Genomic DNA, 13,699 nt, shown 5'->3' with positions numbered 1-13,699 from the left:
TTTGTCTTTTTTCCCCAATGAACCACATCCCTGGTTAGTGCATTCCTTCTAGCATTACAACACCGTTCAAACAACACACAAGCTTGTATGATATTCCCTTCAATATTCCTGTTGTGTAAGGTTTTTTTTCACATCAGAGGCTCTAATCTGAACTTTAATTCTCACACTTGACCTTGTCTGCTGTATCTGGTCTGTAGTACTACTCCATTTCATCCAAGGGTTAAACAGGGAGAGCAGCAGTTGATAATCCAGGCCTCAGTCTGAGACAGAAGATGTGTCTGTGTTGGCATTCATAATGTATTTCTAAACGATTGTCTGCCAAATCTGCAACATGGCAGAGATGATAGCAGAATACCCCTCTGCTACTACTACAGCCCAAAGCATAACAATCTTGTGAATATTTAGGCTAATTTATCTTTACATGTAATATATTTGTGATGAACATATGAACTGTTTCCCAATATAATATTGTAGAAAATATTGAATGTTCAGTTGTAGTTGTTCAACAAATTATTTTGCTATTTTCTGCTTTAATTCCATTTATTAGCCATTGAGATTAAAATAGCACTAATCGTCGACTGTATATGAAATCTGCAATTGTCTAATTCTGCAATTATTTTTAGTTTTTGTTTTGCTTTTATGTGGAAAGTATTGGCCTGTGATGACACAAACAAATCTTCTTTAATCTAGAGACTGTGGAGCCTGTTCAAATGCTCCTGATGAGTGGCTGCCAACCTAACAAACACAATGTGCAGGCATGCTTCCTCTCTACAGATGACCTTGAGAATGCAATCAGTCTTTTTTTATGTCAGACAAGGTGTTTCAGTAATGGAGTTATACATCTTTAGTCCTTGAGTTTAACTTTCCAGAGTTCTTTCGATTTCCCTTGCATTCATTCAGTATAGTGACTGAGGTGCAGCAATCATCTGGAGGCAGCACGCAGTTGCACTGAAATGACATAAATGAATGGAAACTAGTAATCACGAAAAATGCATTTCATCTGACAAAAAAGGGGGGTGGGGGTTCTTCTAATCTGTGTTCTGGCCAGCATTCTAAGGGAGGAATAAAATGATCATTGATGTGGTGAAGGCAAGTAATTGATTGCCAGATATGTGATTGACAGGCTTTTTTTGTCCCTGACACTTTCACCCCAATTGAACCTGGAACACACACAAAAAAATCACAAATGGGTTTGCCTGATGCAATATATCAGTTAGGCTTCTACAATTATTCACTAACACAGTTCCTGCTCAGAGGTGGAAAAGTAGAGAATATGACTTCAGGGTACACAAACTCACCTGGCTGCCATTTGTACTCTGTCCAGCCAGGTTCCCATTTCCCAGTGGTAACCCAGTCTCTGCAGATGGATGACTAAACCATGTTGTTTAAAATGGGTCTGTCCATGTAGCTTAATAAACCCTGCAGTATCCACTTCTGTGTTTCCTTTTAAAAAAATCCTTTTCCCCACCAATTTGGAATGACCAGTTGTGCCAAGTGAGTCACCCACTATTTTTCACACAGTACTTAGGAGGAAGGGCACATCTCTCACTGAAGACAGCTGGTACCCTGCAGGCATCTGGAAGACCAAAGGCAGCAATAACCATAGAAACCCAGGCCAGCATTAATCCCTGATGAGACAAAACAAGTTGTGTCCCACCACTGCAGGTTCCTGGTCACATTATGGGCAGTGACATGGTCTGTGTTTGTACCTTCAGTGTCTAGGGCCTATAGGGCCCTGCCTGCACTCGTGGTGAGTGCAGCTCAGGGGTCTACCTAAGGCGTCAGCCACTTCAGTGAGTCTTAAGACAAAAAGCAGGGAAATATTATATGTTCAATGCTTGGGTTCTGCAATGACCTGCTCATTATGGCAGTTTTTGAGATTAACTGAACCCAATTCTGGCTCACTGATATGCCAGAAAGAGCACTGATATGCCAGAAGCTGACTTCCAATTTGTAGGTGAATGCAAGAGCAATTATTGCCACTCAGCACACTACAGGATCGATACTGTTAAACCAATGTACCATTTGGCCATTCATTTGAATTGAATTTCAGCAAGAATCATCACTCAGCATACCTCCAATAGTCATTATCAGGATAAGATCTGGGGAAAACTGCATTAAGTGTGCAATAGGTTGTTCAGGTTAAATAAGGGGAACAAGGCTAAATTGGAATGAAGTTGGTAATGCTCTACCTTCTGTGAGTATATTTTAACTGAGACCGAGAGTGATATGGTTATTATCAATAAAATAAAAGGGTGAGCATTGGGAAGGGGGAAGAAAGCAGCATGCTTCAGAATTCAGACACACTTCTGTTGGCAAGAAGATGGATTAATAAATCAATGTCTGGCTTTTCTCTGCTCTGTAACACACAATCAAGCATAGGTCAAGAGAGGTGGTCATCTCTCACAGTGCTCCCGCAAAACGCTCTCTACCAACAATGTCTTTTCCTCTGGACTTTTTATTGCTTAGAGCAATAAATGTATGTATGAGCTTTGGAACGCGACAGAGCAAAGGACAGTATGGCTACATAATTTCATTCAGAACAGGGCTCATTAATTCCTGCCTCTCGTCCAATGATGGCTGGGATAGGCTCCAGCACCCCCCGCAACCCTGACCAGGATAAGTGGGTTAGATAATGGATGGATGGACGGATGGAGAGAGCTCATTAATGTAATCACTGTACACCATCTACCGTACTGCCCACACTGCTCAGCAAAAGGCAGTGGTTATACACTCAGCCTTGTGGGTGTATTTTTGTATACAAGTACATGCACTTATGCCTGGCAAGGTTATATATAAAAATTTGGTTTCTCATTTTCCCTCGTAGTTGAATGACTTGCTGTATGGCAAATGAAGCACACTACAGGTGATTTGCTTTAGATTCTGTTGATGACGACTCTGACTACTCAGTCATATCCTAAATTCCATAGTTTGTTAAGATTAAGCTGGAACAGCATATGGGTCATTTTAGGTGACTTAGCTGACTATGAACAAATTCAGTTTTTAGCTGGCCTTAGTTATTGACTTCTATGTAATAAGCAGCATCAAATGTTTGACTTAACAGAACTTACTTGTTTGTCCAATGAACCTGCATAGAACCAGAGAGACATGATCATACTTTTCCAGCATTGGTGTGTTCTGAGCATTAAATTTTTTCCTTTTAAATGTTCCCGTTCTACATCAAGTTTTAAGGGAGGTTCTTGTGAAAATTGACTCCAGGTACTGTGTCTTTCAGAGAACTTTGTGTAGTTTTCTTTCTATAGCCTGAACAGATAGGGGAACTGCAAGATGTTTTCAAGGTGTTATATACCTCTGATTACATAGTGGATCCAGTGGTTAAATTGTGTAACATCAATTTATGTGCAAGTGTAATGACAGGATTACACTTTACTTGAAGTGCCATGAGAAAAAGTACACAATAATGAATTAATGTCTGATGATAAAAACTGGCTTCTCTGCTTTAAATTATCCTATTTTTCTAATATCTAATAGCTATTCAGTATGCAGAATACACATAGGTGTTCTGTATCCTGTGCAGAGGCTATGTCCTCTAAATATGGCTTTGATATTTGGGTGTTTTTGAATCGATTATAGTTCAGTTGGGGGCACAGAACATTTTCAAATAATGGTGTTTTTTGAGGTCCTTTTGAATGCATGTCTTTCAGGCATGTATTTATGTTGAATGATACTCTATGACAAGTGAGCTGCTTTGTTTTTATTCTCTCTGGATAGCAAGAGGCACTGTCATCTACTTTCACATGGATCAATCTTTGGGCTTCCATGGGGATATGGCCCATTGGAGAGAACAGAAAGCAGGTCAAAGCATTTTTACTTTATTTTTAAAAAAAATGCATGCATCAGTATTTATGTTCAAGGAGTTTGCATTTATTATTATATAGTGGCTGGGTGAAAGTATATAACTGAAGCTGAGAATAACACTGTTTAAATTTCACTTAACACAACAGTGGTTGTCTGGTACACAAGTAAGAGTCAACCCTGTGACTGTGCATGGGCTAATCCAGTACAACGTTCTGAAGTTGTCTTAAAGCAGACTAACCAAAACATCCCACAAGAATAAGATTTGTAGTAAATACTTCGTTTACAATTTCACATTTAGAAAGATCAGATTCATTAAAAACTTTTTAAAAATTGTCTTTTTATAAAGCCAAAAATTGTATTAAATAAGCATTTTGTTTAGAATTCATTTTTTAATCCATTGCCTCCCCAGTACAGCATGCTTTGCCAAATAAGTATTTTGCAAACTCTTGGGTCTTCATCCATATAAGATTATTCTGTTTCAAACGTACATCCTGCTAGAGGTGTTTTGCTTCAGGTGTAATTGATGAAAGGCAGCAGGAGGGGGCAGCTAAGTTCATTTATCTTGCATGTCAGTTCCCATGTGTGCATTCAGAATATACATCTGAGAATGGACACAGCAAATTTTGGTCTTTGGAATAAACTCCCTAGGAGTTAGAATCAACTCCATTGGAGTTTACATGCATGACCATCAAATAGAGTGCAGCGCAGAACTGAACTCTCTCTGTCTTCAGAGTTCATCTTTTAACTCTCTCCAAGAGTTGAAACTCTTGTGCGAGTTAAAATATTACTCTCAAACAGTAAAATATTACTCTAAGTTTATTTTAACATGAACTCACACACAGGGAACTTAGAGTCGCCGTTTAGCCTAACCTGCAGGCTAACCTATACCCTCTTTGGGCTGTGGGAGGAAACCCACACAAATACAGGGAGAACGGTTTTGAACCGGAGACCCTTGCGGTAACTGTTATCTAGCAAACACTACGTTGAACACTCAAAGTGTAAATTTGGCATAACTGTGCACCGTCACATTACAAAGTAGATAGCTAATTGATCAAAGACAAATTTCCACTTTTACTTGCCACACAACACAAAGGCTGCCTGAAGTTCACTGGGCACAGTGAGGCACGAGGTGCGTAATCAGCACTGGTGTGGAGTTTTATCAGGCTCATATACACCTAATAAACAAACACCACAATAATATACCACAAAGGCTTAACCCTGAACACAAGCTGGAGTACAGGTCTGAAAATAAACTCCAGATATCTAACAACTGAGCACTTTTTTTCCTAATTTCACATTTCTGAATCCCAGAAATTTACTGTGTAATGTTGCCAACACGTCCATATTTAACTTATCATAGTACACACATAATGATGTGTAGCAATGATACACTAAACACACCCCATTAAATGTAACATATAGATTTTAAAATGTAGTGTAAATGATAGTTTATATTATTCTGGAAAGTAATGTCATGATTTTTTTTCCCCTCAGGAAGACCTTACTCTCATAAATGAAAACGGTATTAAATTTGTGTTTTCAAGCAAGTTAAATAATTAATCTGGCTATGGTATCATGGTCTAAGTATATTTTTATTGCACATTACATTACCGTGATCACACCCAACTTAACTAGAGTGATATTCAGTTGAGTGCATACCTCACTGTCCACAATATCAAGTTTAAAAAAAAAACATGCTCCAGAAGCAGTCTTCACCTACATACATTCTTAAACTGTTGGCATCATGTTCAAAGTCACATGGGGAAGAACACAAGAGATGTGTTCTATCTTAAAAATACATAGAAAACATGTCTGTGGGATACTATGTGTGAATACAAGTAGATATGGTTACCCATTTTTGTATGGTGCTAACCTGGAATCAGATTAATGCAACATAAGCCAGGGAATATTTTAATATTTGAATTTCTGATTTAATGGCTCAGAATTTCTTTGTAGAAGATATGAATTCATATGGGTTTTTCTGCAAACACTATGTGCAACAGTTACAACAAAGTGTACACAGGGTGGCACTGTTGGCACTTCTCTTATTAGTGTTCCTAACCACGCGCGATGGAGTCTGACAATAAAGACTGAACATACTGTGTACTGGCGGTAATGAACAGTATCAGCTAAGTGCAACGTCTGATTTCATAACTATAAGTGCTTTAAACTCCGAAAAGAACATCCCTGTAGTATATTGTGCTCAAAACCATGTCAGTAAGCTTACGTGGTCTGTTAATAAATAATAATATATCAGACAATAGGCTACATTTTGCACGAAGCAGCATTATAGCTCTTTATGTAGCGTACCTAGTTAACGCTACACACGTAGTCTACCTTAAACTCACAATATCCACTATCCAGTTATAGCACTACCTCAATTATCCAACAGCTTTTGAATTGGTATCTAAGGGGGATCTGATGATGTTCGGAAGTAATGGAATGCCATTTGTTTTACGGCTTCCTTATGTCGCTTTTAAACTGAAATAAGTACCCTGTGGCGTTTAGAACACATAATTAACTGGTAATGTGTTTTAAACATTTACATGAAGGCGAGGATTTCGCTATTTAAACCACTGGGCATATACAGGTTATGAGAAATTTAATGAGCTGATATAATTGCTTTTCAACTGCTGTCGGAAACCTATTAATGCCCTTAGCCCCAACATAATTAAAATGTTTATTTGTTTAGCTTGTGTTAGCGAATATTGTAACTTATGCGTGTATAGGCTACAGCCTAATAGGCTTACGGTGTAATTTTATTGCTCATATTTTGGAGCGCACATCATGGGATTATCTAGTGCAAAAAGAAACCAATCGAAAGTTAGAAGTCTGAAATTGCCAAGCAGTTGTGGTGTGGGCTAATTAATTGAGCTACGTTTTGGCAATGGCTATTATTGCTAGTAATATTATAGTATCATATCTGTACATTTTCATCGTTAGTAATAGAAACATCTGAAATGCAAAAAGCGTCATAAATACCGCCTGCTTAATGCGGCTTGACAAGCCTGCTCCCGCCCCGAGTTCTGACCGGACAGCAGAATCAGCAAAATGTTTACACCGCTGCTGAGAACAAGTTGGGTTAGCCTACTTCGCACCGTGTGACGTCAATAATTATTTGGTACTCGCACAGAAGGAAAGTTAACCTAAAGTATGTGTGTTTGTCGTGCACGGAGCATATGATAGCCTACACATTTTAGGTCATTCGACTTGAAATCACTTGCCAGAGGCACAGAAGTGTGACTGCCTCCTTGGAAACAGTTCGGTCGGACGTCACTGAGCAGCTGCGTAGCCTACTTTTTATGATTCTGAAAGCTTGCTGCAAAGGCTAACAGTTTCCACCCACGGAAAAGGTGTTTGCCTCCTTTTGAGTGAATTGTCATTCATTTTTAGGACATGAAATGCACGCCTTACAATGACAATTGACTCATGAGCCTCAAACCAGAAAGTAGAACTAGATTTAACTATTTTTGTTGTGATTTTTTAAAGTGTGGATATAGCGGTCTATTGAAACGGGGAAGTCTGTCATATAAATGCCCTCTTCATTGGATATGGTTCTAAAGTTAGACTCAGAAAAACTTGATTTGGTCAAATCCGAGTGCGATGAGGAAATTGATGTGGAGCGACTTGACGGAAGTCTGCATCAAGAACAACTTAACGGAATGGGAACGAAGTCGGAGCAGCATCGCAGGCTGACCCGCAGCCCGAAGTGCGCTCGCTGCCGAAACCACGGGGTTGTATCTCGCTTGAAGGGCCACAAACGATTCTGCCGCTGGCGTGACTGCCAGTGTGCTAACTGTCTGTTGGTGGTGGAACGACAACGAGTGATGGCAGCGCAAGTCGCACTCAGAAGACAGCAAGCCACCGAGGTGAGAGCTTGTGTTTCAAAATTCCCGATGCAGCGTGAAAATAGGGTCTCAATTCCACAATCTTTTTGTTCATTTGCTAATCAATTTTCTGCATTATTTTTCGTATACGTAAAAATGTATACGAAAAATAATGTAAAGTATCGTAGCTTAATCTTATTTAATAATGCCGCTGTATCAGTCTATAAAAAGCAATGACTGTTTAAATGAACTAATCTTGCATCCACGCATTTGATTAGAACTCTCAGTAGGCGAAGGAATTAATCCATTTCTCGGTTATGGTCTAAACATATTGGCTTACTGATCAATATACATTCATGTAGGCTAATGAGCGTCAGCGAGCCATATAATTCACCACACTATGTACAGTGGGCGTTTGATACTTTTCCGGTAATCACTGGCATGTTACAAGGAGTATAATAGGGAGCCGTTATAAAACAATAGGAAATGTTACAACTAAAATAACTAGCATGGATACATAGCAGAATATTTTAAAATGCATAACCCAATTAGACAAATTAACGGAAATGTATTATCCTTTGGTTGAGAGATTTCTCGTGTATTCAGAGAAGATCAGGTGGTGCAATAGTTCAGTTCCACTTTTTAAAGAATATTCTGTTTTGCTTTAATTAGTATAGATATATGTATTTTTGGCAGGGGAAAAAGGATGCCACGACGTCAGCACCACTGCGAAGGACAGCATACCAGCAGTGCTCTAGGGGGCCCAGTCTTCTGGCAAAGAGCATCTTGGACGGTATAGTTTTAATTCTACATGCCAAACCTTTAAGTGTAAAAGGTCAATCAATATGCATGTGATCCTAGAATCAGTTTTTGTGTAAAACATAAATAGATTAGGATTACAATGGATTCATATGACAAACATAAACATCTGTAAATCAGATTCCATGGGGATGTACCATTATAAGTGAAATGCCTTGAATGCAGTACTTTCAGTATATCAAACAGGAAATGTCTCCAAAAGTGTACCCCACAAAGTAAGAAGCCAAACATTCACACCCCTCTCATATTGCAGGATATAAACCTCCTGTTTCAGAAGATACCGCCTGGTCAAAGACGGTGCCCTACCCCACAATCAGTGAAAGGATGAGAAAAAGACGTGCCTTCGCCGATAAAGAACTAGAGAGCATCATGCTTGAAAGAGAATTAAGGCAGCAAGAACTGGAGGATTTGTCTGGACTTAAAATCCTTCAGCCTGTATTGTCCTATGCATCTCCTTTCTGCTGTCCACTGGCAGAGCCAATACCGGCAGCCTACCTGCCTATGTACAAAGGCAGCTCATTGCTGTTTGAGTGTGACTTTCACTGCTGTCCACACAAGCTGTTTAAAGACAGGTCAACAGGGAGCAGTTGCAAGCAGTCTCCAGTGCTCTCTGGCTCATTGCCTTTGGAGCACTTGGATGTCACCAGAATGAAATCAATTGAAAAATGGGAATTGTACAAGGAGGACAGGGCTTGTCATGAAACGTCACCAGGACAATTTCCTCGACTACAGCAGCGGAGTTATTTTGAGATTTCGGGTGGCTTGAACATGGATGCCTCTGGACCGAAAGCACTCCCGAGGGTTTCCAGTATCCCAAAGCAAGGCATCTCTTGTTCCACATCAGATTCAGACCAAGTCTTTAAGGAGTGTTTGCTGTCTTCTGCAAATTTTTGTTCCACAAGCCTTCATACTCTCACACACAAAGGAAATTCAGCAGGCAGCACCCATTACAGCTTGCAGACAAAAGTTACCAAGAACACGGCTGTGCATGCTTTGCCGTTTTCTGTGGAGTCATTGCTGAAAAGCTAAAAAACTATTTAAGCAAACTTTCAGAGTTTTTATTAGGTAATATCCATGGAAGACTGAATTGTTGATTTTTAAACTCTTCTACAAATTGAGACGAATATAACACTATATGTAAAGATACATTTTTAATAATAAAAGTACTTTTTTCCCATGAAATGATGTCAAATCAGGGTCTAAATTATACTTGATGATTTCTACCATATCCACAATGGAAATATTCATATTGTGTTGAGTAATAATGATAACATGCTTTGAGGAAATTTTTCATACAGTTACAGTGCATTTAATTCTTTGCCAAACATTTTTTGTTCAGTTTTATCAATATTGATGACTATAAAACACTTGAATTGTTTGGTTATTCTGATTTAACTAGGAATGACTACATTATAACATGTAGTCTATATATGTATGAAGTAAGTACTACATTTCTAATGCTTTATTATTCATTAAAATGGCAAAATACAATGATACATATTATTTCCCCTTTTTTGGCAGACATAAACTTAAATGCTTTCAATATTTAAGGCCAAAATTCTACCTATCACAAAGATATTTCTAAAAGATTTATCATGTTATTTGTGTGTCTTGATTTTGCAGTTGTTCTGTAACAAAATTCATGTTTTTATGTATTTGCTCTTATATACATTTTGTTACATAATCATCAAAATATATATAAATAAGAATAAATTGCTTTAATTTTATGTCTTCTTGTTTCCCAATTGATAAATATATATTAGGAAATAAAAAATAAATAAATAATTAACAAGGTGGTTTGAATACAAAGATGTTTTCTGTGCCCAATTAATCATTATATATATATAGGCCTATATATATATATATATATATATATATATATATATATATATATATATATATATATTACACTTTCAGGCTTCTTGGTGCAAGATTCTGTCAGAAACATGGATGAAAATAAACTTATTATGTTGTAGAAAACTAATCAGTTCATATGTCCTCATCAAATCAGTAATTCACAGAGAGGAAGATGTGTGCGTACACCATCACAAACATAGTCGTGGGTTTTGTACCATGTTCACCAATCAAAGGAACCAGTAAACCATCAGGATCTCTCAATCTCACAGTATTAGCAGAGAGACAGCTGAGAGGCAGTGTAGATATAAAGAGAAATACCCTCCTTGCCTAGCTTCTTTCCTGGATTTGAGTTGTAACTCTAACTCCTCAATGCGAGGGGGTTGTGTTGAGTTTGCCAGCATTGTCCTTTATCACATGGCAATATTGTGGAGTCTCGGTGTGTTTGTTTGAACCTTCTGCTGATCTGTATCAAACACTGTCTTTTTTCTCTATTGTAAACTCCATGATATGGTAGGGAGATAGTTTTGACAGCTCTGGGCCATGTGGCGTCAATATGGGCGATATCATACAGCTCCTGGCTTTGTGTGGAGCTATCTCAGTGCATCATGGAATGTAGTTAGGCTACTTATTGAACGTTTTCAGAGGGAATGCAGTAACACCAAAAGTGGGAAGAAAATGTGTCATTTCCTTTATATTCAATCAGCACAGATTTACAGCATTAAGACCACTTGCGCTTAAATGATCATTTTTACAACAATTAGAAAGGACACAAACATCAATCAGAAGGAGAGATAATGACTTCTTTGAAGAATAGTACATAAATATAAATTAATTTTTGGCACAAAGAAGCCACATTTATCGTTTCTCCACATTTAATTTCAGGATCTTTAGAACCTCATAGAATGGTTTAATACATTTTGACCTCTTTGTAAATGCCATTCTTATTACATTTCTCATTAGGATTGCGTGAAATGCCGATTAGCCGATTAGAATTGTTCCCATTGTCTGAGGATGTCTGCACTGCCCTCCTTTGGCTGGTTTATTAACATTTTCTTTTAAAGAAAAAGAGCTAATATTGAATAAAGGCCAGTTAGCAGACAGAACAGTTTGCAGAACAAAACACATTGTGAGATTTGTACTGGCTTTACTGAAGGCATTAACCTCATGTCTTTTGTCACTGAATATTTTAAGAATGGTTTTCATTACTGTTACATTAATTTCCCAAAAGAGTATGTTTAAGTCTTTGCTTTATTTCCCTTGAACTGAACGTGTCCCCAGTCCAATCTGAATATAGTTTTTTATTATTTCAAAGAATAAGCCACCCCAAAGCTGAGTTTATTTATCTGCATAGCCTGTACCAAGAAGCCACCCAAATATTGTTTTTAAATCTAGATATGAACATCTCTTTCATTTGACAGAATATCAGCAATGTTTAATATCAGGGCCCAAAGTCAGCCTTTGATCTCACTGCCAAATGTTTGAATCAGGCATTCATAGGGTTCCCTTTCTACACTGGGCAGGCGTGCCCCAAAACGCAGCTATAGGGTTGTGGCCCATCCGGCTGTCTAAGCTGGAGTGTCTCTTACATAGTGGGTGGGCTGGCCAGAAGCTATGGGCACATCACCTGCTGAGTCCAGTAAAAAGTCTCTGTGTCACGTCATTGACCACAGAATGTATGGCACTGTAATCTTGGGGCCACATTGAAGTAGCAATCAGCCAGGATAACAGTGTAGCCCCCCCCCCCCCATTTATTATCTTTCAGATTTATAAGCACTTTCTGAGTCAGTATTTGACACTTTTTGAAGTTCTGATTTCAGGATATTTTAAAACCCCTGAGGGTGTCAAATAGATTTTTTTCCCTCATGCATTTATATATCCTTGTGAAGTGTGGCCCCTATTTATATTTTCCTTCTCTAACAAAGCAAAGCATAAGTTTGCCTTCTAAGTCTATGTAACCTCATCTTATATTTAATTATTTTAAGATTTTGATGCCTTTCTCTATTTTTTAGACCTTTAAATTGTTAGTTATTCAATGTTAAACAACTGAATAAATAACTCCAACTGAATAACTGAATAAATAAAGAATATTTATATTTATTTACATGGTGTCTGTCAAGGGATTCTGGTGTACATTTTTTTACATTGATATAGTAAAATAGGATTTTCTATGACAAATTTTATATTAAATTGGGATTTCCTAATATCATTTTCATAATGTTTCATCATTTAAAACAATCTATCTGTATGGTACTTTTTATGTAGTATTGGCAACTAAGGGCCAGTTTTATTTGAAAAATAAGCAGGTTTTCAAACAATATGTAGGTTTTAAGTTATCTTTTTTCTAAAAAGCCATGGAGGAAGAAAGTATATGACAGGCAGAAATATCCAAGGATGAAGCATGTTAAAATGCATGCTATGTTTTCAATGGCCTCCTGTACCAGCAAAACAGTAAAGGAAATTGCATTCAAAGCTACTGATTTGGCCTCTTTCTTGATAACCACATTGCTACAGCTTGCAGTCAGCTTGCGTTTTACTACTCAGTGAACACAGAATCACAAAAAAAGTGTCATCAATTAATAGCACTTTTTCCAGAAACTGGTTTGTAGATGAGAAAGGCACAGTGGAACTGAAATTTCACAATTCTATATATGCAATTGAAGGAGAAAGATAGTTTTCCCACTCCATATCCAAATGTTTTGGTTTTTCTTGCGAACTTGCTTGAAGCTCCTGTCTCTGCTACTCTGTGAGCTCCAGGGTAATTGACTCTGGCCCTGCAGCTGCAGCTGTGTGATACTGTTACATGTTCACAGGCTGTTTGGCCACTAAGGCCCAACTGTGCAATCCAAGAGCATAAACTGTAGTTCCAGAAGTAAGAAGGACATAGACCTATATGCTGTGTCAAAAATGAATGCACCACCCACACACAGAGTCCCAGTGTGGAATGCACTCAAATCACAAGTTCAGCCTTTGTGCCCTCTACACCCACCTCAAAAAAAGCTGGTCTATTCTTCACCCAGCTGCAGCAGCATATGCCAGTCCTGTTCAGGAACATTTATGACTTGACCGTGGCAGCTACATGAGGATGAAAATAGATTTGTTTCCCCCTGCATGAGCCATTAGCCTGATATTTACAAAGGCTGGTTTTGATTCTGTTCTTGGGTAACCGAAACCAACAAATGGCAGCAATATTTTCAGTACTGGAAATACAATCCTCTCATGTTATGTGGTCCCCATCTATAAATGTAGTGTGGAAACTTATTGGCACCTCCTTATGAGTGATTGATGGTACTAGAGCCTAGCTCATAATGGGGAGGAAAAAAGCCTTATTGACACATAAAACTTCAGTTCTGGGTGGCAGTGAGCACAGGGCACAAGAA

General features: G+C 38.2%; 1 protein-coding gene across 2 annotated transcripts; it reads left to right on the top strand.

Annotated features, from left to right (window-relative positions):
- The first annotated feature begins 6,886 nt into the window (after positions 1 to 6,886).
- On the top strand, positions 6,887 to 10,070 carry dmrt2b (doublesex and mab-3 related transcription factor 2b). 2 transcript variants are annotated; one of them, XM_035413198.1, is made up of 3 exons: positions 6,887 to 7,688; positions 8,343 to 8,439; positions 8,719 to 10,070. In XM_035413198.1, exons 1-3 carry the CDS (start codon positions 7,353 to 7,355, stop codon positions 9,492 to 9,494), a joined length of 1,209 nt encoding a protein of 402 aa, XP_035269089.1. In that variant the 5' UTR covers positions 6,887 to 7,352; the 3' UTR covers positions 9,495 to 10,070. The 2 variants fall into 2 exon arrangements, with proteins under 2 accessions (XP_035269089.1, XP_035269087.1); XM_035413196.1 differs by having other exon boundaries at positions 8,319 to 8,439.
- Positions 10,071 to 13,699: the final 3,629 nt, after the last annotated feature.

This window comes from Anguilla anguilla, chromosome 4 (genome assembly GCF_013347855.1).
Source record: "Anguilla anguilla isolate fAngAng1 chromosome 4, fAngAng1.pri, whole genome shotgun sequence".
In the NCBI taxonomy this organism is placed as follows: domain Eukaryota; kingdom Metazoa; phylum Chordata; class Actinopteri; order Anguilliformes; family Anguillidae; genus Anguilla; species Anguilla anguilla.
This window is presented reverse-complemented; position numbering and strand designations above follow the sequence as displayed.

What these genes read in the sequence shown, in the direction of transcription:
- dmrt2b (XM_035413196.1), top strand. Translation starts at nt 7,353, where the DNA reads ATGCCCTCTTCATTGGATATGGTTCTAAAGTTAGACTCAGAAAAACTT. An exon ending in GAAGACAGCAAGCCACCGAG is followed by an intron (nt 7,689 to 8,318) that starts GTGAGAGCTTGT and finishes TGCTTTAATTAG; the next exon opens with TATAGATATATGTATTTTTG. An exon ending in GGCAAAGAGCATCTTGGACG is followed by an intron (nt 8,440 to 8,718) that starts GTATAGTTTTAA and finishes CTCATATTGCAG; the next exon opens with GATATAAACCTCCTGTTTCA.